Source organism: Lagopus muta, chromosome 2 (assembly GCF_023343835.1).
Source record: "Lagopus muta isolate bLagMut1 chromosome 2, bLagMut1 primary, whole genome shotgun sequence".
In the NCBI taxonomy this organism is placed as follows: Eukaryota; Metazoa; Chordata; class Aves; order Galliformes; family Phasianidae; genus Lagopus; species Lagopus muta.
In genome coordinates, this window is record NC_064434.1 from 58,441,308 (window position 1) to 58,469,047 (window position 27,740).

At 39.8% G+C, this 27,740-nt stretch overlaps 2 protein-coding genes across 11 annotated transcripts in view; one reads left to right on the top strand and one right to left on the bottom strand.

Annotated features, from left to right (window-relative positions):
- EZR (ezrin) overlaps nucleotides 1–5,270 on the top strand; it is a 36,295-nt gene extending 31,025 nt beyond the window's left edge. Inside the window, exons 8-13 of the mRNA XM_048937220.1 lie at nucleotides 480–643; nucleotides 1,517–1,647; nucleotides 2,299–2,459; nucleotides 2,691–2,783; nucleotides 3,245–3,493; nucleotides 3,844–5,270. Of these exons, the coding sequence (XP_048793177.1) occupies nucleotides 480–643; nucleotides 1,517–1,647; nucleotides 2,299–2,459; nucleotides 2,691–2,783; nucleotides 3,245–3,493; nucleotides 3,844–4,008 (963 nt within the window). The 3' untranslated portion in view covers nucleotides 4,009–5,270. The remainder of the gene's footprint in view (nucleotides 1–479; nucleotides 644–1,516; nucleotides 1,648–2,298; nucleotides 2,460–2,690; nucleotides 2,784–3,244; nucleotides 3,494–3,843) is intronic.
- A 626-nt stretch (nucleotides 5,271–5,896) lies between these two features.
- The window catches only part of SYTL3 (synaptotagmin like 3), a 32,281-nt gene continuing 10,437 nt past the window's right edge, over nucleotides 5,897–27,740 (bottom strand). For 9 of the 10 annotated variants that reach the window (XM_048937211.1, XM_048937214.1, XM_048937215.1 and 6 more), the window contains 13 exons: nucleotides 26,802–26,866; nucleotides 24,239–24,290; nucleotides 22,820–22,886; nucleotides 22,157–22,229; nucleotides 19,082–19,206; nucleotides 16,579–16,722; nucleotides 13,645–13,823; nucleotides 11,883–11,985; nucleotides 9,839–10,009; nucleotides 9,521–9,635; nucleotides 8,512–8,620; nucleotides 7,802–8,004; nucleotides 5,897–6,415 (listed from right to left, as the gene is read on the bottom strand). In XM_048937211.1, the coding sequence (XP_048793168.1) occupies nucleotides 6,285–6,415; nucleotides 7,802–8,004; nucleotides 8,512–8,620; nucleotides 9,521–9,635; nucleotides 9,839–10,009; nucleotides 11,883–11,985; nucleotides 13,645–13,823; nucleotides 16,579–16,722; nucleotides 19,082–19,206; nucleotides 22,157–22,229; nucleotides 22,820–22,886; nucleotides 24,239–24,290; nucleotides 26,802–26,866 (1,537 nt within the window). In that variant the 3' untranslated portion in view covers nucleotides 5,897–6,284. The remainder of the gene's footprint in view (nucleotides 6,416–7,801; nucleotides 8,005–8,511; nucleotides 8,621–9,520; nucleotides 9,636–9,838; nucleotides 10,010–11,882; nucleotides 11,986–13,644; nucleotides 13,824–16,578; nucleotides 16,723–19,081; nucleotides 19,207–22,156; nucleotides 22,230–22,819; nucleotides 22,887–24,238; nucleotides 24,291–26,801; nucleotides 26,867–27,740) is intronic. The other variant, XM_048937219.1, reaches the window with a different exon arrangement.

Sequence of the window (27,740 nt, forward strand, 5' to 3'; positions counted from 1 at the left end):
GGCACAGCACACTTTGCTGATTATACGTGCATAATGCATTGAAGGACATAAGTTTTCATCAGTGAATTCAGGAAAATCTACAGTGTTACTTTAATACTCTGCAGCATATTTTTAGTTTCATGCTTTATCTTTTCAGTCACAAAACCACAAAAGCTTAAAAACTAATTGCTTCATATTGCCCAGATTTTTACCAGCCAGCCCAGAGTCTTCTGCAACCAAGCTTGGCAAAGCATCCTCTAAGTGGAGACCTTTGAGCCCATTAATTCTCTCTAGAAGGTGCTTTTTCTAGAAAAGTAATTTATCAACTCCATATGGACTTGAAGTGGATTATATAACCAACAAAAATTGGGCTACAGATAGCCATGCAGGTCCTGCTGTGACATTCCATTACCGGTGGATGTCTGTGCTGCAGTGGGATTAGTGGCAGGATGATGTCTGCAGTCAGCTGTGCCTGAAAAACTGTGTGCTGTCTTTCCCAGGACTTTGTGTTTTATGCCCCTCGTCTGAGAATTAACAAGAGGATCCTGCAGCTCTGCATGGGCAACCATGAACTGTATATGCGACGCAGGAAGCCTGACACCATTGAGGTGCAGCAGATGAAGGCCCAGGCCCGGGAGGAGAAGCACCAGAAGCAGCTGGAAAGGTGAGCCTGTGTACAGACAACGGGATGGGGAGGCAGAGGAAAATGCCAGAATTCCTCAGATGGCTTTAAATGAGGCTGTGAGCCATCTATCTTTGGGTGAGGTGTGTGCATATCGTCCTTGAGCTCTGGCTGTCAGTGGTAGGACTCGGGGCATCCTGCAGTGGGAGCATGAGAATTTTTCTGGCTCACATTTGTAGTCTGCTCTCCTGTCTGCAGTCTTAAGAGCTGGTTCTTCAAGGAACCATGCACATGAAGTCACTGTGTGCTCCTGTGTTGGGGTCCTAAACTTTGAGAGAGGTTCTCCTGTCTCTGGTCTGTGTTGGATTGTGGAGTGGGTGGAAGCTGAAGGAGCAGACTTCAAAGGGAACGTCTGTATGCAGACTGGAAGACCTCTTAGAGGCAAGAGAAAAGGATTAACAATTCTGCTGGACTCTCTACTATGGCTGCAGGTTGCTTATGATTCAAGAAATCATTCTGATTTCTCCTGTATTGCTGGCTTTTTCATCTTCATTCCTCAGTGCTCATTTGATTTTTCCTTATGACAGAAGTAATAAAATACATCTCCTCTGCCATGTAGCACAGAGCCATGATTTTCTCTCTCTGCATCTAGTGTTTATTTGGTTCTCTAAAGTTCTGGGGTAGCCTACAAAAAATAGAAGTACTTTTATGAAATATGAGTATCCAAAACTGGGCAAAAACTGAAGTGATTAAGGATGAATTTCTCAGTGCATTTCTGTCTTCTGGCTCCTGTTTGTGGCAGTCACACAACCTTGTCCTATTTAACTGAATGGAGAGATGACCATCCAGTTTTCTTGCCTTGCTGTGGTTTATGTCTGAAAGTGAGCTTGAAGCATGAAATCTGTTCCTAAACAGGCAGCAACTAGAAAATGAAAAGAAGAGGAGGGAGACAATTGAGAGGGAGAAGGAGCAAATGTTGAGGGAAAAGGAAGAACTGCTGGTGAGGCTACAAGAGTATGAAGTGAAGACTAAGAGAGCAGAAAAAGGTAAAGTGCTTGCATTGTTTAACCAGATCGTGTGTATTGTGCTTCACACTTAGCTAAGTCTAGTGACACCAGGATCTCTTGGCAAGGCATACTGATATCTGCTTATGTGGATAAATAGACATGCATGCACTGCTGACGACATCCAAGGCATAAGTCACGACATCTGCTGCTATCAGTGGGAGTTGAAGGTCACACTAACTCTGTTTTTTTCCCTGTTGCTGAGGGGGTTTTAGCATGAGCCTTTTGCAGCAGTGAGAACCAGAGCTCAGCTGGCACGTGCTTTTTACTTAACTCTGAACAGAAGGAATGGTTTGGTAGCAAGTCCTTCCAGTGAAATGGAAGCTTCTGTTTCAATGCACAGATGAGCAGCTTGGAGACAGCATCATCTGGTCCTCACAGTAAATTGTCAACTAAGGGCAGCAGGATCATGGCAGTGCAAATACCTTGTAGATGATCTAATTATAATGTGCAACCGACAGCTTCTGAATTTGGGTACTTGCCATATTTTGTGCAATACCTACTTGTAAGTGCAGTGAAGAAATATCGCAGGCTGGAGTCGTGCATGTCATGACTTCTGCAGTTAACCTATGAGCTTGTCTTTGCTTTGCTTGTCTTTTGGTGGACTAACAGTGTTGATCTGTTTTTCCCCAGAGCTCTCAGATCAGATCCAAAGAGCTCTTCAGCTGGAGGAAGAAAGGAGACGAGCTCAGGAGGAAGCAGAACGTTTGGAAGCTGATCGTCTGGCTGCTTTGCAAGCCAAGGAAGAGCTGGAGAGACAAAATATTGACCAGATAAAGAGCCAGGAACAGCTGGTAAGACCCGATCACTTTTGGTTAAGATATGCTATGCCACTTATTTAAATAAGGCCTTGGAGTCAAAAGGGAAAAAAAAATCAAGCAATCTATACTTTGTTCTTAATTTCCTATTCAGTCTTTACTAGAGGGGAGTGTAACATGTGGCTCTTTTCTCAGTTGAAATTGTTATTTGTTGTGGGGTTGTTTTTTATTTTTTGAGTCCTTAATTCTGGTGTTACTATTTAACAGGCTGCAGAGCTCGCAGAGTATACAGCCAAGATTGCACTTCTTGAAGAGGCAAGGAAGCGTAAGGAGAACGAGGTTGAAGAATGGCAGATCAGAGTGAGTATTCTGTCAAAGTTGCTCTGAAGTTCTGTGCTTGAGCAGCGTGTACTGTGGTGCTTTAGTCAAAATTTAAAGTAGAAGGTGTTGAACACAGTTCCACATGACATCCTTGTCTCTGAACAGGAGAGATGTGGATTTGACAGAGGAAGCACGCAGTGGCTGAGGAATTGTGGGGATGACCACACTCAAAGAGTTGCGGTCAACAGCTTGGTGTCCAAGTGCAGACCAGTGACAAGTGGCATTTCTCGTGGCGTTAGGGCTGATGCTGTCTGTTAGCTTTGGTGACATGGACAGCGGGATCGAGTGCCTGCTCAGCAAGATTGCTGATGTCAGCCTCACCGCACCCATTGGTGACACGCTAGAAAGAAGGGATGCCATGTGGAGGGGCCTTGACAGGCTCAAGAGGCAGACCTGCACGAACCTCATGAGCTTTTCGCTTTTGTTTGTTTTCCCCAAAGGCTAGGGAAGCCCAGGAGGATCTGGTGAAGACAAAGGAGGAGCTGCACTTGGTAATGACTGCTCCACCTCCACCTCCACCCATCTACGAGCCAGTGAACTACCATGTGCACGATAACCTGCATGATGAGGGGTCTGAGTACTCTGCCTACAGTGCAGAGTTCTCCAGTGAGGGGATCAGGAATGACCGCAATGAGGAGAAGCGCATTACTGAAGCAGAGAAGAATGAGCGTGTGCAGAGGCAGCTGAAGGTAAGAGAAAGTGTTTGGAGGAGGAGAATTAACAAGAGATTTTGTTCATGGAAAATAGATAATTTAACCGCTTGGTTAAACACACACACAGTGATTTTTTTTCTTTGCTTACAGGTCCTATAGGGCAGGTTGAATTAAAGGCAGTGTACAAAAAAGTTGTTCTTGTTGTTCAGGCATTGAGTCATCAGAAAGTTGCATCATCCATACTGTTTATGGGAACCATATGTTGAATCCACACTGCTGACTTGTCTGGTCATCTAAGAACTGTCAAAAGTCTCACCAAAGCCACTGCTGTTGGAAGTTGAAAGCGTCTTGTGTCTAATTTGTATTTAATGTTCTCTCCATTGCAGGCACTGACAGATGAACTGGCGCAGGCTAGAGATGAAGATAAGAGGACCCAAAATGATATCATCCACTCGGAGAACGTGCGACAGGGCCGTGACAAGTACAAGACGCTGCGGCAGATCCGACAAGGCAACACCAAGCAGAGAATTGATGAGTTTGAGGCAATGTAATGAGTGCTTACAACAAGAAGGCAAGACTGTGGGAAAGGCAGATCTTAATGCTGTGGTTTTGGTTTTGTTTTTACCCTGAGGAGGGGCACTGTATGGTATTTAACAAATGTTCTCTAAACCCAGAGGTGTTTGCATCTCCCTTTTCTTCCATACCATGTATTAAATTTGGTATAGTTAAAAATCGATCTTACCTCTGATCCTGGTAACTTGCTCATGCCTTTGCTTCGTGCCAAAAGGCCTTATGTCACATCTCTCTTTAACCAACACAAATCCACATCTAGTTGTAGAGACATGTCCTGTGCAGGTGCTGGATTCACCTTGGTCTAAAAATTAGCAACTGGGGGTGAATTTTGTGCCATATGTCTTTGTGTTAATGTCCAACAGGTGAGAGGTCACAAGTCAGGAATTGCAAACAGCTGTGTGTGCACTGATGCACGCACATGCACTCTGTTTTCTTTGTCTTTATGTCCACCTGACACACAAGCAAAAGAGAACTGACAGCACCTCAGAACTGTACTGCATTGAAATAGGGCTTTTCCTGCTTGCTGTGCTTAACTGGAGAAGTGCTGCAGCAGCTCCGAAGTGTGGCACAGAACAGGGCACCCTCCTCATGTAACAACTAGGCAAACATTCTGTTGGAATAATACACTACTGTGTTTGCATTCCAGTTTCATAACTGATCAGTTATAGTGTAGTATTTATATATATATAAAAATATGCAGTATGTGGATTGAAGTAAGTACTAGTTTAAAAGGGAAATAGTTTTGCTCTGTATATTTTGTTACTTTTCAGATTTAATGACTCGCATCTGTAAAGACGCCTCAACACTGTAGCCTGCAGTATAACTGATTATTTACTATAAAGCATTATTTGTAAAGATCATTTTTTTACTTAATGAAAATTGATATGTACACATGGATCCAATATATACAATTTTACTGCACCTATTTTTCTAACAAATTTTCTAATTTTTTAAATGTTTGATTTAAAGTTTCAGACTCCAAACATGAAGGGACTGCTTGTTTATATCACAGGTGTATCTCTCTATTAGAGAGCATTTCTGTGACCATTCCTTCCCCACTGATCTCCCCCTTTTCCTTGAAAATCTGTTAGAAAGTGAGATACAGCATGGTGTCAGCTCTTCTCTTCCATTTACAACATCTGTGCTGCTTTATACTCGAGTTGAATCTTCTTGTGTGGTGTTATTTTTTTTTTATTTGCAGCAGCAAACATCTAAATAAAAGATCTGCAAAGTAACAAAGGATTTTGAGTTGAGTGTTTCATGAGTGCATTTTAGTGAAAAAGGGTGCTGACTTCTAGCTTCCAAGGCCAGTGCATGCTTCCCTTCTTTGTTACATCCTTAAACACCGCTGAGCTGGCATGAAGGGATAATACTTGCTGTACTGACAAATAGTGACCATCTTCACCTCGGCCCCAAGGGAGAGGTAAGTAACAGCAGCACCAGGTAAAGCTGTATAGATGAGGTTTCTGACTGTAATGCTGCTTCACTGGAGGCAAAGGGAACAGGCAGCGTGCATTTCCACCAGTTCACATGAATAAGTGATAAGCTGAGCTGTGCCATACACCATCTGGATCCGTCTGACTTGTTAACACCAGTTGACAGCAGCTGCTGGTAAAAACAAGGAACTTTCTCTATCAGCATTTATTCTATTAGCTAATGTGCAGCACTCCTCCCACCAAAGGAGAATTTATAACTAAGCAGTTAGCACAGCACACATTGGAAAGCTGTGAGGCATGCAGGCCATATTGTTTTCAGATCAGTAGTATGGGCACTGGAGATAGTTCTGAAGTACTGCTTGTTATAATTTTGCAGTAAGAGAGGAGGTAGTTTTTACTTCCCTTTGGTGACAAAGCATGAAAACTGGAGTGAAATAACTTTTTTTTAATAAGAAAATGATCATTTATCTCTATGCAATATTCCTTATCTGTGTTTGAACAACTGTAGCCCTGTGTCCAGAAAGAGAAAGCTGCATACCATCTGTCTACTAGTGCCTTGTCAGCATAATGCCTTTCAGTTTGTTACTCTTGAGAAACAATATTAACCTTTATCTCTAGGTGAAGTGTAAGATAAGATAACAAAGCTTTAGATTTTTGAGAAATAAAACCTTCAGTATCACAACCATTCAAACTTACAACTCAATTCCCCCAACACAGAAGTAGGTACTGTTGTGTACCCTTTCACCATGCTTAGAATGTATACGCACCACTCCAACCCTGAACATCACCCACTGAGAAGGGAAGGCAGGCCATTATCTTCATGATTTAAAGTTTTCCATATTTGAATGCAGTATCAGTGTAAAGTCCATCCACGTGTTTGGCCTGCGCAACACTTCTTCCCACTGAAGCACTGACGGAGAAATGGGGTCTGCAAAACCAAGCAATTGCTCTGCAAGAAAGCAAAATGAAAGGTCACGGGGCTGCTTTTCACTTCACCTTACCCAAAGACTTTATTAGATTCAGGTCCAAATGGCTGCACAAGCGCATTCTCCCAGTTCTTAGGCAATTTCAGCAGTTCAGGAGTTCTTTGTATCTTATTTGCAATAAACTGTAGCTACACTTCTGAAGCATCATTTATATGCTGCTGGACTTGGATCACTCAGTGAAGAACTCAGTCTGCAGCAAAGAACTTAGCCAGAAGTAAAGGAGCAAATGCACAATTCAAAAGTGGTAGAATAGGTTGGTGCCACTTCATCTTCAGTGACTGTAATGTGTTACTAGGCTAGGACATGGATAATCGCCGTCACTAATAAGCTCTAACAGAAAGGCAAACGAAGTAGTGTAACAAGGCTGCAGAGAGAGTGGTGAGGTGCTGGAACAGGCTGCCCAGAGAGGCTGTGGATGCCCCATCCCTGGAGGTGTTCAAGGCCAGGTTGGATGGGGGCCTGGGCAGCCTGGTCCAGTATTGAATGGGGAGGTTGGTGGCCCTGCCTGTGGCAGAGGATGGAGGAGGGGGAGATTCATGATGCTTGAGGTCCCTTCCAACCTTGGCCATTCTATGACTCTATGAAGTGACTTGAATCTCCAGCTTAAGCCTTTCATCTCAAATACCAAAACCAGAACATTTACTATCAGCTGTCAGGGAAAGCAGACATGAGAAACCCCATTGGGCAATCAAGTGTCAATACTTCTCTGTTCAACAACTAGTTTAAGTAGGGCCTGGTCACTGAGCAAAGGATTTCCTGAACATTTCTCAGCCTTCAGAAAGTTCTCTCTTTATGTTAGACCAGAGCTCGGACATGCAATAGCTCCTTTAAGACTTTTGAGCAAGCTTCACTTTCTGTACCTTCTATCGGAAAATCATGTGAATGTAAAATAAACACAAATATCTCCAAGCTTGAAATCTAATAGACCATTACTTCTTGAGCTCAGTTTTGATGCAGTTTATAGCATTTTTAAAACAGGCAATTTATAGAGAAAATCACTCAAGAACAAGTCTTGAATCACCCACAGCTAGAGCTCTGTGTGTATCTTTCATTCCCTACTCTATTTGTCTTCTGCGGGGCCAAGCACTGACCCAGAACATTCCCACGCTAACAAATAGCTTTGCCTGTCAGTTCCCATTGATGACCTGGAGCTTCTGCACAGACTGAACTAAAATACACACATTGCTTCCAGCAGGATCAAAGCCTGAAATGCGAGTTGCTTAGGTCACAGACTGGGGGCTGTATGTCAGGCACATGCTAACAGCACAGTGCAAATATGGTTTAGAAGGTAAAATAAACATTTTTTTTCCACTCAAATCAGCATCAGCATTTATCAGTAAAGAACTTACTTGCACCCAGCTTGACTCCCCCTAGGAACTGATCACGTGAGCCAAAAGTTGACTGGTCCCAGACAGTCAAGTGTAGACATGACTGCTGTAGCTGAGCTGGGGTAACATCAAAGACAAACAAGTGTTTCCACTGAGGACAGTCTTCTTTCTTCACCACAGGTGACTTTTGCTTTAACTCTGCTTGGTCTGAAAGGAGAAGACAGCTTTTCCCCCCCACCCCCCAAAAAAATAAATAAAATGCAAGTTCAGCAAGTTTACTGATCCAAGCAGTATTTCTCAATCAGAAAACAGAACGTTTGCAGTACTCTAATCAGGGTCCTTCGATTTGCCTTAAATAGCTTAAGTACAAGGTAGAACATGATGATATTCAGTTTCTTTTCTGGATTGGCTTTTTCTTCCCGCCCTCAGTGTGGGTCTCCACATCTGCTCTTCCTCTGTTGTCAGTGACTGTTAAAGGAATCTTTAGTGAACTCTAAATTTTAATGACAACAGCAAACTCTGATGTTGCACTCAGGACACCTCACTGCCCTGCTGAGGGCCGCTGTTCTGCAGATGCTCAAGTGTGAACCGGCACCACTAAGAGCAAGTCTGACCAAGCGTGGACAGTGCCACTTCCATACAACAGTCTCCTGCTGAAAGCAAGCTAATTCCTACATCTACACAGGACGTTTGCAATATTTTCCATTTGAAGTGTTAAGTCTCATACGTACCCTTTAACGAATGAGTTCAGCGTTCCAGCAGATCTCAGCACAGGCAAGTTCCTGGCCCCAAATATCATAACCTGAAGCTGGCAGTTGGAAAATTCTTGGTCTTTTTTTCCTGAAACAGGAAAGGTTACCACATTAAGTAACCAGTTAGTTCACTTGATATCATAAGATGTCACTAATTAAAAAGGAAAATTACAATTTTGATAAGGACTCACTGCTGCATAAGATGATCACTGCTCTGTTACAGCTCTGTTTACAGGGCAGGGACACAGGGAAATGCAGAGGGAAGGAGAGTAGAAGAAAGCCAGCTGGTAGCTTAGGGGTTATTCAGAAAAAAAGGCAGTAGAACTAATCTAACAACTAAGTAAGGTCTTTCTATTGGTCTCTGCATGTTCTACGCTTCTGAACACAGCTTTATGAGGCCTCTAGACCCTTACATACCTCATCATGAACCAGGGAGGTAAGAAATGAGGTTGACTTATCCACTGCCCTCAAAATGTCTGTGTTACTACATCAGCAGATGTTTGATCTGATACACTACTTGAGTGTTTAACATACCGTGCAGGTCATCCATCACCAAGAACTGAATCTTGACTGCACATTTTGAACCTAACATCTTTTAAGTGAAACAATCTTCCTAAAATGAGACCATAGGAGGAAAGCCCAGGATGCTGGTTTGGTACCTTTGGAGTCATTCCCTTCCACCTTTTTCCTAAATTGGCAGTCTCTACCTCAGACAGTGAAACTACTGCATCTCCTTCAGAGCAACACCACAAGAAGCACAAGCTTGCCAGACATCTCGATGCACCATACTGCAACCATTACAATGATTCCTTTTTTTCCGGCATTAAAAATAACAAAAAGTTGCAGCTGGCAAATGTTTGGATTGTAAAAAAATTTAAATGTAACATACTATAAACTGCATACAAACTCCATATGAGAACTGTCAGTTCTTCATCGGTCTCAATTCTTTTCTAGCCAAGGGATTCATGCTCACTGGAATGTTTTATACCTTCCATCATCCACCTTCCAAACTGGAAATTTTTATACTGGGCTGGTACCGACAATCTTGCAGACACCAGGAGTTCTCCACTGTATTGAATAAGATTATCTTCAGGCTTTTCATGCTGAAGAATGAGAGACACAGAGATCAGAATTGCATTCTATTCCACATCATTCTCACAGCTCATTTATATATGTAGCAGGTCTTACTTGAGGGCTGGATTGACAGCATTCTTGCCCCAGTGACCTCAGAAGGACAATCTCTTTCATAGCGTTCTATCATTACACCCACTTCGTAAGCCAAAACTAAGCACAAATTAACAGTCACCTTGGACTGGAGCTGGTACCAGTTGAATGACCCCATTGAGCTGTCTTCAAAACTCCACGCTGCCAACGGAATCACCACTTCTCCCAAAAACACCCTGTACTTGAGTGCTCCTGCATGCCACACAGAGATCTGAAGCTGCCGGCTTCCCAGCTGGGAGCGCTCAATCTTGTACTGGAAAGATAAACAGCATTTAAAAGCTGTAACAGGATGAATGTTCACAGGATGCGCACAGGCAGCCCAACTAAAGCATGGCTGAAGGCACCTGGATGCAGACAGAACTATGCTGTCTGAACGTGCTTTGCAATTTACCTGTTACCTCACTCCTTAAATGCTAAAGTAATGCCCCATGCAAATGGAAAAAAAACTACATTCCAAAAATACCTTGGCCTGCACTGCTAATTATTAATCTGCATCTTTAAATCATTCTTGACTATTTTATAGGTTGTTTTTTTTTTAAAATCATTCACTTTTTTTCTATTTTACACTCCCAGTACAATTTAACTGCTGCAATTGGAGGTCAGTTCGAGATTGAGACACCTAACAAAGGTCTAAAACTTCCATTCTGGTCAGCGGAGGCGTACTCAGTGCAGCCAGTATGAGCAAGGAAGTAGTTCAGGAGACCTTCACTACAGCCTTGATCTACTCCCTAAGCATAGTTAGAGCCCTTCGAGGTGTCATAAGGTACCTAAGATACCCGCAACGGATTGCTAAGCACGATACCACCTACAGGTGACCTGGAAGCCAGAGTCGATGGCATGGCTACAGGCATTGCTACCAACACTGAGGTGCTGAATCATAAGCTGCCTGTAGGCTATGGGACAAACAGCCCTGAATCGCTCCAGTGGCTCCTGAGAGCACCTTGCTCTTCACTAACACAGCCTGCTAAGTGCAGGTGTCTGCATTTGCAGCCAGAGATACCACTGAGTTGGATCTCAGCTTTCAAGTGTAGTTTATCTGCACTGGCACTATGTTCAATCTGCCATTTCCACATGTTTAAATCAATTTAAATTATTTCTAATTTAACTAACCTGAACATTTACACAGCCAGCTTGGACATGGCTCTCATTGCCTATCAGCTCTGCATTACTCAGGCACTGAAAAAGGACTATGAAATAAGAACCAAATATTTCAATGGTAGGTACTTTTTTCTCCCACCTTAAGCCCAGATATTCAGACATACTGAAATTTTCATGTAGTTCAAGGAGAAATATTATAAACTTGTCCCTCCATTAATTTTGTTTCCTGCCTGTTACAACGTGTTACTGAAGAACACATCATTTTATTTGCTGCTGCAGCTCACTGATGCACACAAAGAGACGGGTTTATAGTGATCTCTGCACAAAACTGGAACAGGAAACAACCAAACTGAACTCAGCTCTGTCTGCTGACAATACTTGGCTTCAGCTTCACATCCAATTAAGTGTCTGTGAAATGAGAATAATGGCTTCTATGTTCTACTCAATGTTGTTACAAGGTTGCTGAAGTAATAGCGTAAGGCACTAATGAATTCAAATCGTACCTACTGTTCTCTGATGGGATTACTAATGTTTGAAATGAGACGGTCCAAAGACACAGTCTGGTAACAGCCGCACAGGGAAGAGGGAGCAGAAAACATTTTAGCAAAGTGGAATTCAGTCAGCATTCAGCTAACTGCAGAGAGACGCTCCCTAGGACAGTGCATAAAAGGGGATCAACTGAAAGGGATAGCAGCATATAATTAACTGTGCTCTGCAATGCGCTCAGTTCCCGAACACGCCAGATAAGCGTGTACAAGACACTACAGAAGACACTTTGCTTTTGCCATAAGGTAACACATTCGTTCAGTGTTTTCATGCACAAAAGCAGATTTAACTGAGAGTTCACCATTTATTAATGTAACTCCAAAAGCATTTGCAGACAGAAACCCATCATTTTTTAATGGCTGCTGTCACTGACTTCTAGAATTGGCCCACCAAGACATTTCTGAACTCACAGGACTGTATGTCATAGGAGGAGACATTAGCATGGAAAAGCACATTTAGCAGGACACAACTGCAAACAGTACCTTCAAGGTCTCATCAAATTCTGGATCCACTGTGTTCTTTTTGACAGCTGTCTTCCGCTTATTCCGAGAAGATTTATCAGGAAGTAAATAAACCTTGACATACCTTGAGAATAGAGAAGTCATACAGAAAGTGACCAGAGGGTGATAAATAGAAGAGCAACTAAAGTGTTTGAAATTACCTTAGTGTTGATTCAACAAAAGACAGTTTAAAAAGTCTTCTGGAAGCTGAGTTGAACCAATATCAAGCATCAACACCATTTAACCATGTTTAGGTCATTTAACAATTATGATTTAAGCATTATTCTCCATATTAAGGAGTCCAATTAAGGAGCCACATTTATGTGATAGCTTTAAAATTGATGAGTATTAGCAATACAGAATGACGGCTCACAATTTGGCAGGCAAATCTTTAAACCGGTGTTTGTGGTACGTATTTCAGATAACATGAGTTAGGCCAATTTTTAAATGACCTCTTAATTAATAAAGAGTTAAGATAAGAGCCTCATATAATCAGTGCAGAACTTACAAGTATTCCCTATTCTTTCCAAACCTATCTATAGTTAAAACTACTTTTTAAAATATACAGGTATAAGAACTTTTAGCTCCTTACTCCATCATCCCAGATCAATGTAATTAAGAAGTAGACAGTCAGACTTCAAACTAGCCAACCAGCTAAACAATTCAACAGGTTTTAAACACAACTTATGAGTTTGTCAGTTGTTCTTGTCTTTTTCTGTCAAGTGCACTGACGGTACTTTCTGCGTTGGCTTGGAAACCAAGGTAAATATATGAATACATGAATATATACCATTAGAGAACATGATGTTCACTGCACAGCTCTTCCCACATCATTTTTCAGGCTTCCTGCAGCTGTTTGCCTTGCTAACTCACCAGGGGACTTGGAGAACTTTGACCCTCTCCTGAAACACTCCCACAATCCTGCTTCATGATCTGTTTTTTCAGCAACGTTCTTTTCCTCACCAAGCTCATCTTTATGAGCTTCCTCCACAAGATATGCAAAGCCACATTCCTTCTGAGTGAAGGTGACTGCAATCATGTGACAGCAGTGACAAGAATATGTAGTTAGGCATTCTGCTTGGTGATTTTCCACAAATGATTACTGCATGGTCAGAGATCATTTAGTAACAAACAAAGAAATCACCAAGGCTTAACCATCCAACCAGTCATTTTACCCACAGAAGTAAGCATATTACTTCTTGTGGCAGTACGTAATTATTAAGCACCTTTAAGCTTTAAGAAGTGCCGCAGTATCTGAGATTTCCATTCTTATTGATGAGGAAGGCGGAAGCACAGAAGTAGTGTGCGTGCAGTCAATGTGTCTGGCAGTAACCCGCACTGAGTCAGTAGATAAATTAGTAACATGACTCACCTTTCAATTTTCCATCTTGTATTTTAGCTGTGTGTGTATTAATTTTGCAGGCACAAGTTAATAGCTAGAATCTAAACTGCCACTCTCAAGATCCAAAGGTGCTCATCAGCAACACAGATAACCAACTGCCTGCTTGCAGGCAGGCAAAGAGACAGTTAATAGCAGAAATGTGTGAGAACAAGTAGAGCTAATATGAAACGTGTGCTTTGCAGCGCAGAGAGGTAAAAAGTGCAGATATGCACTGGATATTCTGAAAGTCTTATTACAGCATGCCATCATATATGAATCCATTTCAATTACAGCGTATGTAAGTACCCTTGAAACAATAAGCAAAATATTCTGTTTTTTTCTCCTTCTCTATAAAATACTTACGGGTTACATTTTTTCTTTCTCTCCTCTCCATAAGCCAGATTCTTGCATCCTCTGATGCAAATTTCTAAGATGCAAGCCTTGAAGATGTATCTTATGGCAAACTCTATTTCTCCTGTGACGTTTGCTTTGCCAAAGTTGCCGGATTCAGTGCAAGTGCTGTTAAGACTATACAAACTCCCCTGAGAAAAGACAAACGTGTCAGAAAAGTAGCTTCAGATCTAGGTGAACAAGACATTTATTTCTCTCAAATGTCAGTACTACCTTCACTGCATTGCTATTGCTACACAGCTATTGCAAATCATGAAGATTTCAGATAACATGTATAAAAATCATTCCGTTGCTTCCATAGGAGCCCTGAAAATTATAACTAATCCCAATTCTACTGTTCTATTAAACTCACTATTCTACTACTCACTATTCTAATTCCATTAACTCACAGTTAAGAAAGTACTTTCTTAGATTTCTAGATCTAGAAATTGTCTCCCAATAAAATTGCTATGTGGCTTCCCATCATAAAATGGGCTAAATACCTGAAAGAGAGTTCTGTCCACACTTACAGAAAAATCCCAAAATTTACAAAAGCACAAATTACAGAACTAGACTGCTATTGATGCTTACAGCATCAATACAATAGAACCTGAGATGCTAGGTTCTATTGGATATTAAAGAAACAAAAGCATCAATGCACAACCAGTAAACACTCCAGAAGATCACTCAGTTCCATATAGAAATGACAGACTGCAGCAGATTGCTCAGGAAATATTAATGTACAAAGACATCCAGCTGTCTGGATGCGGGTTAGCACATTAGGAAGGTGTTTTCTGGCTCACCTCAGCCACTTTGTTCTCCTTTCATCTACATGCTCCTACAGGGCAAAGGTTTGGATGCTCTCCTTCCAGACAGATATAAACAGTATTTGTTTCTAGCATTTACAGGGGCCATGACACTGAAATAAACAGGAAGACTACAGCCTTTTCTGTGGCCCACGTAACTCGTTAGTGCTATTCAGTCTTCATTGCAACAAACTGTCAACTGAGTCAGAATAATTTGGTCTCCATTCATCTATAATGGTGCTCTTCAAAATACACTCTAGCATCTTTTTACGTATCATATGTCATGAGGACAAGCTTGTTGTTGGGATTTATCTCATGGTAACATCGCCCTAGATTGCTAAAATATCTGCATTAGACCACTCCTCCCTCTGAAAAACAATACCAACCCACACAGGGTCGGTTAACCAAGGAGTTCTGCATTGCACAACCCAGCAGCTCAGACTGCAGAGCAGCATTTACAAGATCAGATCTTTCTTCTGTGCAGATGCTCCTGCCAAAATGTTCTCTTCAGTGCTGCAGATGTGCTAACTGGTCATTTTAATATTCATGGCAACAGCTTACTTAAAGAATCTCTCAACTTATAATCTTATCAATCTTATAATCTTAATCAATCTTATAAGCTCAAACCTGATGGAACAAGGATCAGAGTGCTTATTAAGGAAGTCACAAGTGTTAGGCTGTTGTGACCTGATGCAAGTTGCACGTAATCTTGCTCTCACCACAAGATGTGTATCAGTGCAATCTCCCTTGCAGCTTTGTTCAGTTCTGCTCTTTTCTATCCTGACATAGAATAGTTTTATTCTTCTGATCAAAATGATTATTTTCCACAAAAATCTTTCACTAAAAAAAAAAAAAAAGTGCATTTCCATCTTATGTATCTTATTAGAAGTTCTGCACACATAACCCAAAATTTATTCCACAGGCCCTCATATTCTTAAAACCTGGACAGCTATTCTGATGAATGATATTTGGATTGAATGCCATTACATTCATCTCCCACCTGATCAGAAATCATGTTTTATATATATTCAATCAGTGTAGATATCACTCATACTTTTGCTTTGTAAACTAGGATTTAGCAATGAGCTATGCACTGCACTCCTGCTGGCATGACTGGAAATAATATCCTACTGTGTTTTGGAAGACATACTTTCATGGAGCAGTCATTAACAACAAACATTTACCCATAAGAGGAACTTTGCTATTAAAACTGGGTTGTGGTTGTCTATAGCCTAGTTCAAACGGCTGCCAGCAGAATCACAAGTGTCCCCCAAAAGCACTGTTCATTTGCCAGTGCAACACCTCAGCCTCCCCAGCTCCGTAAATAAGAGATAAGAGAGAGTCCAAATCCTTGTTTTTTTATCCCGTGAAGTGAGCAGGCTGGTTTCATTTTGATTCCTCAAAAGCCATTTTAGTTCTCTTCTTTACAAGATCAGTCACGGATTCTTTGGACACTTCACCCTGATTAACCTCAACACTAATACATAGAAATTAGCAGCCAAGGTTAATCACAGAGACTTTAAAGGATGGACTGAATTCATTTACAACTAGCTTCCTTCTCTGTAATTTTCAGTATTCAAAATGCCATCCACCAGAGAAGTTTCAGTAACATCCTCTAAGCCTATCAGCTGTTCCCCTGACTTCCTTAACTGCCAGCTTTCTCTTCATTCACCAAAGTTCTGACATTTGAATTTCCACTGGCATTTGCATTACCACACCTCTTGCAGAATAACAAAAGCCTTCTGTTAAATGAAGTAATAAGAAAAAGAAGCTGGCTACTAGTCTAGAAAGAATCACGTTCAGGATCTCAACACTAACACAAAACAGAAAGAATGTTAGCTGAATTTGCAAGACTCAGAGGAACCTGATATATTAGTCATTCACTATTAATGGCTGTACCCATCTACCAATTATCTGTTATTAATTTTATTGGGCTTGTGCTGTGAATAGTTCAGTGTTTCTACAATGACCTTGCCAAAAGCATTTTATCAGAAAGAAACTCAAGTAAAATTCATACATTCTGTAATATAAATCAATATCTTAGCTTTTACATTGATCTCCATGTGGTAGCTGTTCTGTTGTGCTTCACGCTTAAACTTACATGTTTCCTGCCATCACAGAAAACAGCATCACTTGTGGGACTGGTTGTTATGTCTTCCTCTTGCTTGCAATTCCTTTTGGTAAGAATGTCATTATCATTTTGAGCCCCATAGAAGAGATCTTGAAGACTGGGTGTACTTTTCTTCTGTAAGAGATTCAACAATTTATTTTGGGTTTTACTTGTTTTTTTGTTTTGTTTTTTTTTTTAATAAAGAGAAAAGCCTCAGTTCCTTCAGAATGGTATCACACAAAAATTAAGTAAATATCTACAACTCACATTGATCAATGTCACACAGATGGCACACTTCCAAGATAAATGTAGCAACTTCATTTAAATGTTGACTTACAACATGCCCATTTCAGCTAGCAGTACATTCATTACATCCATCATTCTTTAAAATCAGCACGCCACCAGCTAAGCTGTGGTTCACTACCACAGTAATTGCTAATCACAGTCTGCAAATAACATAGCAGAAGTAGTAATATATCAATAAAAGGCCCTACTAAACTTTAACAAAACAGTAATTTTGGAAGAAAAAAAAAAAATCTTGCCTCCAGGAAAATGAAAATAGTATTTTGTAAAATGCATGACACATACCCATGTCTATTTATGCAAGAATGAATGTAGGTTGAAAGAAACCTGAAAATAGAACCAGACTGACAAATTCTTATTTAGCTTTGATTACAGAAAAAAAAGATCTGAGTGTTTCTTGATTTTAAGACCATTCACTTTCTCACTCTTCCCACAAAAACCCTGATAATTGGTAGAAAATAAAGAAATGTAGTAGCAGAACACCTTGAGATTTACTTTCAGCCACCCCTGTTCCAGATAATAATAGACTTAATAGAATGAAGGGCAGGAAGACTGGCGTATATGGCTCACTGTGACACAGCATTACCCCTGAACAATAAAACCTGTGAAAAGGGCACTCATGGTTCAAAAGAGATTGAGCTGAGAAATTTTAGAGTTAGAATCTAAGAAAACAACTGTATGACAAGGATTATCCAAAAGACTAGCAAGACGATAGTGTGACTGAATCAACGAAATGATAAGGATTTATCTGCATGAAAAAAGACTGTATACATTTAACAAGCCTGGGAAACTCTCCTGCACCACCAGCAGAAAGCACGAAAGGATGAGAACAGCCAGAGACAGTTAACATGTTGAGACTACTTCTGAAAAAACAGGATGTAGAAAATCTAAAGCAGTATGCTGTTATTATAACACACAGAAATTGTTATGTGTAATAACTGCTGCACCTTACAGATGAATGTAAGAATTCATTAAGTTTCCTTGCAAGAAGGAAAAAGACAGAAAATGTAGCCAGGATATATAGACTAAAAAAAGAAAACCTGAAAACAAAGTATTTCTCAGCAGTGAGATTTTCACCTGGTTTTTAAAAATCTGAAACACCAATTTCACTCCCTAACCAAAGCAAACTGCTTCATGCTGCATTTTAGCTTCTGCTTGAATTGTAAAGACTTCTCTGTTAAGTGAAAAATAAATGACTGACAATGCAAAATAAATACCAGTGCCTAAGCTTAGCATCAGATCATAAGCAAGACTCGCATCCAGCCCTAACTCTGCAGCAGCACACATCTACTGTCACAAGAGCAGTACAAACAGGTACAAACACACCACAAACAGCTTCTAAAGCCTGCTTGTTTTTTCTGTGAGTTAAGTATAATAGAACTTAATTCTATTTATCTATCTCTAAAAAAGAACTTAGATTTATCTGACGAACTTAAAGAGCTGATAATGGGAGGCCATAGAAAATGCTATTCAATTAACTTCCTAAATTCAGTCTTCAGGCTTGCTGATAGTAGTTGAGATTGCATTATTTTTTTCTTCTATTATTGAATTTAACTGTAATCTCTTTCAACATTAATCTAAAGGAATCAAGCTGAGACCATACCACAAATATGAAAACCTTACATGAAAAAAAGATCTTTCTCTTTAGACCAAAGTGGTGCCCCAGTCTTATATCCTACGTAATCAAAAGGGCAGCTACATCTATTATTTCCTGGTCATTCCTAGGAGAAACATGCATACTCTAAAGGAGGGGAAAAAGAAATTCAATTAATTCTCTGAAAAATGAAAGTACTTTCTGGCATGTTAATAAAGGTAAATGCCAGATTCTCCATCTGGGACGAGGCAACCCTGGACAAGAAACAGAACTTCTGCACAGTCTAACAGTCCCATAGAGCAGATGACATTTAGCCCCAACACAGGCTGTGAGCACCCGAGAGAAAAGCGTCCCATCCTCTCCCCATATGGTGGTCTTTGTAAAATCCCAGTTAACATTTCAGATCCGGGCTGAGACCAAGTGTGGAGACTCAGTCAAAAATCACATGAGGATCAGAGCTCTGGCCACAGTTAGTGAACATTAGCTGAAGCCCTGCTCATAAATAAAAGTAAATTCCCAGCATGCAAGTCACGATTCTTGAATTCTACTCCTGAAACAGCTCTTGCAGCTAGAGTTTGTGTATAACAATTTGGATACCCTGCTTGTAATGTTGATGGCAGTGTCAGACTGGCTCCTCCTCTGCTTCCTTCTTTCCACGTTATGTCCATAATCTGTCGTTAGCAGACTTCTGTCAGCCATATCATTCTGGGACTTGGAGATCTCTGAAATGAATAGAAAAGGAAGTCTCTAAAACAAATAAATACTGCTGGCAACCTTTTAGATTTAAAGACAACATCACTTTCAAACTTTTATCCTAGAGTTTTGCTACAGAACTCTTAATGAGAAACAAATAGGATGGCATGCACTCAACTCATTTTGTCCAATTATCATTTGCCTGCCTGAATCTTTCCTGCTATTTAACCAGAAATTACAGTCTTCGTTTCCTTTCATCACAGCTGCTACAAGAAATTGTTTCATGCTATCAAATACAGTCTTCTAACAGAAAGAGCTATTACAGTTCCTATATACCATTTGATTTGTGAAGTATTTATGTTGGTTCAGGATAAAAGTAAGGTCACTATAACAACACATAGCACACTTGATAATGGAAATTACAAAGCAGAGGCACTGAAAAATATTTAGAAATTTGTTCAAAACATGAACAACAGAGATTACATACTCTGATCCCAAATCACATATACTTCTCAAGATGAGAAGTAGCCCTTGTTGACTTCAATAACAATACTTATAAGTGCTAATTCAACTACATCTACTGTATTGTCAAATAAATCTACGGGACAATTGGATGTTTAGTGCACTGCTTTTTGTTTCTTATTCCTCAGAGTATAGTCAGAACTTCATTTACAGGGAAGGGCAGCAGTCATTAGTACTTTCCGGAGATTAAAATCAGTAGGCATAGCAGCAGACACTTTGTCATAAATCCTAGCTAGTTTCTCATGAAGAATTAATAACTTTGAAGTGGTACATGACACAGCTATCACGTCTACTTCATTCTCAAGAAATAAATGTTCCTCCCATAGCACAAATCTCTGAGGAGGAACCTCAGACAGCAAACAGTATGTCAATATCATACTCAAAAATAATGGCACTCTTAAGTGAGATTTTTAAAGCCACTTTGGATTACTTTTGTTCTTAGCAGCAATTAGTTGTCAGATATTTATTGTACTCCGTGCACCATTAAGGGATCATGTGCTGTATTTATAAGTAAGCTCAATGAAGTCATCCCCAACTGCATGTGAAATCAGGTTTTTTGATACACAGGGGGAACAGAGACATAAAAGAGATTGGAGTGAGAGATTCAAGGGGAAATACAATCTAAGTAGTCGAACAAAAGCTTTCCTCACACTCTCTTAAAATGAACATGTTAAGAAACAGGTTATCATGGGGAAAGAAAAGCATCTTTATTTTTCAGGTCTGTTTCTCCTTTGGCATTTCTACCCACTTTTGCACTGCAAGTAAAACCACAACCACCATCAACCATTAGATTATAATCTTCTGTTGCTGCCAAACCATGCCAAAACAGGGAGGTAACATCATCATGAGCAGACTGTGCAACAGAGGCATTGAGCTGCACATGCTAATCCTTTGTTCATATTGCTCTCAGACATACACAAACATTGGCTACAGTGACAGAATCAGAGGCAGATTCAGAACTAAGTTCTCCAGGTTTATTTACAGCAATACATAAGAGCTAGGTGTATAAAAACCTCTGCAATCCAAGACATTTCTATCTAAGTATGATAGAGCTAATTTTAGACACAAGTAACTGAAAGCATTTATGAGCACAGTATCAGGTTTTACTGAGTGCCACACTGTCTGAAAAAGCTAGCTTCTTCAGTCAGAGAGCCCAAGTCCTTCCCTCTATTAAAACATACAGAAACTCTAATTATTGACTTTGGTGACTGTAACAGCCTGTTATTTTCTCACAAATTAAAAGGATCTTACCCTAACTGAAGATGACATCAATTGAGTTTCAGGGTTTCAGATACAGCTGAGCTGACCTAACAACCTGCTGCCACCCCCCCACTCTGTAACTGCTGCTCTTCCCTCCCTGACCCTGGGCCTCATGGGTCTGGCACCCTCTGTTGCATGGGCTCCATCTTACAAACCCTAACTTCAGACAATTTAACTCAATAAAACAGCAGAGAAGTACTCATTTTGTCTAGGTTAGTGGTCTGCTCTTTTAATTGGCTTTCAGAAAGGTCCAGAAACACTGGCTAATTCAGGTTAAGCAACGGCAGCACGAGGTCAGATACACAACAGATGAAAGATGTGGGGGCGCAGGACCTTCCTTTCAGTAGAAGTGAACTATTAAAATAACTTGCTGTGGTCCTGATAGGGTTTTGGACTGCAGTACAGTAACTGTGGGATACAAACAGGCTGTAAACTAACAGAAAGCAGGATACATTTATTCATTCAACTTAGTGCTGCCTTAGCCACACGCTTCCAGTGACAAAGCACCCCATTGCACCCTGAGCCAAACTTCTGTTCAGGAGAAAGATACTGTATCTTGCATAGCTTTAGTATGTATTCACGTAGATACAACATTAAATTTGTGTAGTTATGGAAAACAGAACGGGCCTTTTTGATGGATGGAAGAGGAAATGGCACACAACAGCTAAGATAAGAGTTAGGAGGAAAAGTAGAAAGATACTAAAGCCAAATTTATTGAGATCTAATCTTATATTTGAGTTGTCAAAAATGAAGTTAGTGGAAAATACTAAGGTCGATTCAAACACATGCAAATCTGCAAGCTCCTGTAATCTCCACAAAACTCAGAGGTATTTTTCCTCTGGTCATTGATGCCATTAATATCTTCATCACAAAGACAGGCTGCCCCCATTGCATAGACGTACATACTTAGTCTGCACCCTAAAGAACAGCAAGCAGCATATATGAATGGAGTTAAAGGTTTGAACATCCAGTAAACTTAAAAATAACTTCATGCAGTCTTCTTACATCTTTATAAGAAATCACTCTTGGTTGGTAATATAGCTTAGTGCTTTATTTTTCTGATTGGCTCAGTCTTGGCAAAAGGCAAGTAGTCCATATCCTTTGGTTTGTAACCGTCTCATGGCCAACAATTTGGACAAAAAAATTGAAATGCTCAACAATGTTATCCTAGAATATAAAGCAGTGAAAGCTACTTACTCTTTATGTGTGTTGTGAGAGACAAAAACAAGTTTTCCACAGATTTATTAAAACTTTTAGACTGTCCAAGTTCCTGCAAATGGAAAAGTTCAACTGTAAGAAAGCAAGCACAAACTATTTGCTGTTACACATTTCCTCCTCCTGCTATGTACTGCTGAGAAAAGCCCAGCTTTGTTACCTTGCTAACCCCCAACAGGTGATAAAGAGACCACTGCAGGATCCACTACAGCCATATCTGCCCCAGGCTGAACAAGCTCTGGTCCAGCAGCTTTTGCCTACAGGACAAGTGCTTGAGCTTTCTTGGTGCCTCCCTGCTAAACATGTTTCCAGTTGATCAACATCTTTTCTTCAGTGAAGTACCCAAAACTCAGATACAGTACTCCAGATGCAAACACGAAGTAGAGGAAGTTAATCACTTCCCTCAAAAACTGGAATTGAATTGAAAACATCTCGCATGATAGACTCGAACCTTTCTTCTACTACCAATGCAGCATGAGGGGGGAAAAAAAAAAACAACACAACATAAGAGAACATTTACATGGCAGTATGATGTTACAGCCTTTATCACTGCCTACTGCATTTCTTTAGCTGGCCATTACATATGAATGGAAGCATGAGAGGTGCATGAATATCTATGTATATTTTGCACATGTGTATGTTTACCTTAGCATTACTTCCTGCTGTGGATTCAGTGTAAGGAGGTGGAGTTGGAGGTACAACAGAAATTTTACTAGAAAGTTAAGAGACAAAAAACAGTGCAAAAATTAATATCTCATGATAATGCATTGAAAAGTAAGCTAAATACATGCTCAGTATCTTTATTATCTGCCTTTCCTGTAAAATCTGAAGATATAGGTTCCACTGCATAACAGGCTTTTTTTTTTTTTTAATAAGAATTTATAAAATTCTTATTACAAAGACAGACTGAATTAAGTCTGCCTTTCTTTCTCATCAATCGTGAGCCGTTCTAGGCAGAACTGACAAGTTAATACCATAGGAAATATACAATTCAGGATAGATTTTCTAGACTTCTTTTTGGCTGGCAGCACTGCAATCTGAGTTCCAAGCATTGAAATGCAATTCCTGTGCTACACACCCCATTTTTCTTTCAGATATGTTTTCAGAAAGCAGTTATCTTTATTTACAATACTAGGATACTTCCTTGCCTGTGTCCTGGGCTGTTTGAGGCCTTTTTACAGCACTACAGCCATTTCATCTGTTGTAAATAGCCCTGGTCTGTAAATAAATAAATACTTAAATCTGACTCCAGACTGTTCTCACAGCACAATCACAGACCCGAAGGGCAGCCAGCAAACTTCCTTTTGATTCCCTTTTACACATGCTGTATCTAGGCAAAAGCAAGTCCTTATGCAGCCCTGGTTAGGCTCATAGACAGCTATCTATAAGTTTCTGTCTCACACATCTATGCTTTGCCAGATAGTTCTCATAAAATTGATGTAACCTCTTTGCATCTTGCTTAAAAATAACAATTTAAAAAGAATAGGGTTTATTTTCTACAGTACCATTTAAACTAGATCGTTATTCCATTATATATCACTAATGATAATTTGAGCATGCTTATGCTTAGGCATCAAACCATCAATGGGTTATTTAGTATAAAGTAGAAGGGATGCACTCTCCTGAACATAGAGCTTCTTGTCTCATATTCATTGTAAAGCTATCAAAGCAGCAAAATCTGCCATTGAGCAAATATAAACATTATTGCTTTTATACCTAAAAGATGAGAGGCAAAAATTACTGAAGTGGGTAAATCTGAACAACAAGGAAAATAAGTACACAAAGGATAAGAAAATCTAACAAAAATCCTACACATTCCTTCATTTCCAATCAATAAGAAACTAATACTCTAAAAACTGTACTCTTTTTCTGAACTTGAGACCCTTCCTTGGCTTGCCAAGAGATAAGACTGTGCATTTTTTTCCCTGTATTTTTATCATTTGTACTTCAAATTTGTTCTTTATAATAATTTAAAGAAAAGCGATATCATGTGTTATAAATCAGCTCTATTTCCTATGCAAAGTCTTAGCGCCCTCAGAACATTTCTCCTTTCATGAGCATTACCTCAGTTTCTGATAAGATTTCAAGAGCTTTGCACCAGCTGTTTCATGCCTGCCTGTGAAGGAGAAAAAAAAGTCACTTTGCAACACCTGCAGTTATTAATGACTACATTGCACTTCCTATAAGTCATTTTATTTTCAGGAAATAGCCTGTATTTACAGGAGTTTGTGTACATGCAAATGTACACAATTCAATTAATCCCCATCTCATAAATCAACATATGCCCAAGGCAACACACAAATCTCTTCTATAACACAAATTTTATTGCAATTTCAGCTTTTCTCCTTTTTCAGGTGATGCACTCAGAGATGCTCTTTGCAAACCCTGAGGACAATCACATAAGGATGCCAATGGGCATCTTCAACTCGCCAAGCGTCCTCAACCTCCCGAGGAGGTTGATGGTGCATGAGAACATAACTAAACCATAGCATGCAAGCATCAGGTAAAAGCTGAAGATACATTGCAAGAGTAGGCACATGGTTCCTACAATTTCTTCCATCTTAGGATAATTCCTTTCACCCTTCCTACTACAGAACTGGATGACAAAAGCCTTTTCCCCTCACGGGGAAATAGCAACCATGTCACATTCCTCAGATAAGCAGCCCCATGATGTTAAGAACAGCAAGGAGCAAGAGCTCCACCAGGCACAAACAGTGAAGGCTCACAGAAATGCAGTTTGCTCCTGAGCAATCATAAACAGAAAGAATGGCTAAATGCATGCAACGACCACTGCTGGAGTGGTTTTAATCATTAATCATTCCTAATAATAGCAATGCAGAACAGTATCATGTGACCCATGCTTTGCTGAAAACATAGTTAATTACATTCCTCACAGGTAAGTAACACATTCTGGTGGTGGTAGGAACAATAACCAACTTACTGATGTTACAAATTTCAATCAGAACTCCAGATTTAATGCTCTATTATTAATAAGTAGTATCTGGATTCGTTGTAACATGAAATGATTCCTTAGATTTTTAACTGACTGGTCAGTGAAAGCAATCTATCACTTTCACAAAAACATGATTTTTAGGTAGAAGTTACACAAAATTAATAGAAAGCAGTTCAGATACAACTTTTTTTTTTTATACATTATTCTGCAACATTCACTGAGAAATTCACTGTAACAAACTCAGTTGAATCAGAATGCTTCACTCGTGTTTAACCATCCAAACAAAAGGGGGCACTGTCTCTCAAGGCTTGAAGGATACATAACTAAGCAGATGTTGGAAAGTTTTCCATTTGTTAACTCGTTTCACTACAGCAGCTGGTCTAATCAAAGGAAGCAAACAGAATTTACTGTGCCCTACAGGCTTACCTCGTGTACGTCCTTAGAATTTTGTAACTTCAACAACATCATTGTTAGGCTAACTAAGCAAAATGCTTCAAAGCACCCACAAAGCTCTGACAGTGCAAGGTGAGGACATCCAGTATCTTGCAAAGTCAGGTTTATTTCTGAGGAAAATATACGATTTCCCAACTGATTGTTAAAATTACCAATTACAGACTTTCTGAAGAGAAAATTATTAGTAATGGACACAGAATACAACTGTGCTTTAAACAACTGGTCAACCAATACTTTAAAATCGGAAATTGTCTTAGCTAAAATGGAATCAATTTTTTGTTTGTTTTAATTGTCTTAGCAGACACCACAGATCAATTTCCCAAAACTGCTCTTTGGTGAATACTACTCAAAATTTGCCTGATTATATTCTTCCATTTATCCATTTCTTTCAAATCAGGTCTAGCAACAGATATTCAAGGTCCAGCACTTTCCTTTTTACCAGCTATTCTTATCTAGGTAGGGATAACCTAGATAAGATACAATACTGGAAAAGAAACTGTAATATGAAAGAACAGTCAGGCACAAAGGGAAACACCAACACATCTCAAGAGGAGCTTCAAGGAAAGACGAAGGAAATCCTTTCCACCTTATTAGTCACTGTGGGTGAAAAATGAAGACCAACAGCCCCGTGGTTTGTGAATCACATTTGCCACAGGGCAATCCATCCACATCCTCTGTAATTTCTTTTAATGCTTTGTATTTTTAATCACACTGAAAAGACTGAACAGAAGGCAATCGCACAGCTGGCTGAAAGTAAAGAAACAGCTGGTGCTTTCAGCCCTTTGTTGGTTTATAGCTACACATTTTTCTTTATTTCAAACTTTCAAGGAATGATGGAATGGAACTTAGTGAAAATAATCAAAGATCTAACTTAAACAATGGATGCAAGATCATTTCTTTCCTGCACACAGACTTTAACAGGTTCAGATTTATTTCATGTGTCATTGTATTTCTCAGTAGCCTTACGTGCTCATCAATTCAAATTGGTATGGTCAATAATCTTCTTATTTTCATTACTCACACAAGATAAATTGTACTCTCCAGCATTTCCTGCTAGCTTGTGTTTATGCTTCATTTAGCGTATAGACAAACAAGGCAAGATAATGCTTGAGAGATCGTCCACCAAACGTCTGAAGCAGTAAATACAGAGGTAGCCTATATTCTGTGTTCCACTTAGATGAGGACTACAGATTGCACAGCATGGCTTGTTCTAGTGGTTACCTTCATCTGGATATTTCTTTGCTCGTTCCTCAAAGAACCATTCACCAGCCTTTACTTTCACATCTCTGAAAAACAAGAAAAAGACATTTGAAGCAACATTTTCCAAAAGGTGCATTTCTCTAACTGTTTAATAACCACTTAAGCAATTCAACGGTCCTTCTTAATCCTACCAGAAAACCAAGACTTCATGACTGCTCACAGCAACTGACTTTGCTGTGGATTTGCAAAGTAATGACTTTTCTTTCTTATTCTCCTCATTTTTGCTTCGTAGAACAACTCACCAAAAGCAATCAATTCTGCTCTGAAGCTGGGAATCCTAGGTCCATTCCAGCTTATACGAACTATATGCAATACAGCTCCAGGCACTTGTACAGCCTTGTAAGATGGGGAAAAAGGATCTATGACAGGATATGCTGCTGAGCACAACTTGGGACAGTTACTAGGAAGTACGCACCGAATTCAACAATCCTGAAGCAGGAGAGAAAACAGTCTTTCTTCACTTCTATAATGGAAGGATGGGATTTGTGGCTCATTTCTCTTCATTTTGAGGAGACTAATATCAGTGACGGCAGTGTGATTCACAGGTATGTGGATCACAGTATTAGAAAGGTAATGATTAACGTATACAAAATTGTGTCAGATAAAATAGCTGTCAAGAGCAGAATTTCAGAAGATTTGACTCCTGTATTTTGTAGTTTCCAACTAAATTAGACAAAGTCTGCAATATGAACCCATCCATTATTAAAAAGGTTAAAAAAATATATTTAACTGAGAATCCTCTGGATACAAATTCTCATCTAAATGTCTTTCAAGATGTTAGGACATATCATACATCTCATATCAGGTCCACGTGGATTTTGGGATGTATATTATGAAGCTCCACTGAAAAAGTTTCCTCAGCAAGTATTGGTGAACTTTATTTTCTACCCAGTAGTTAAT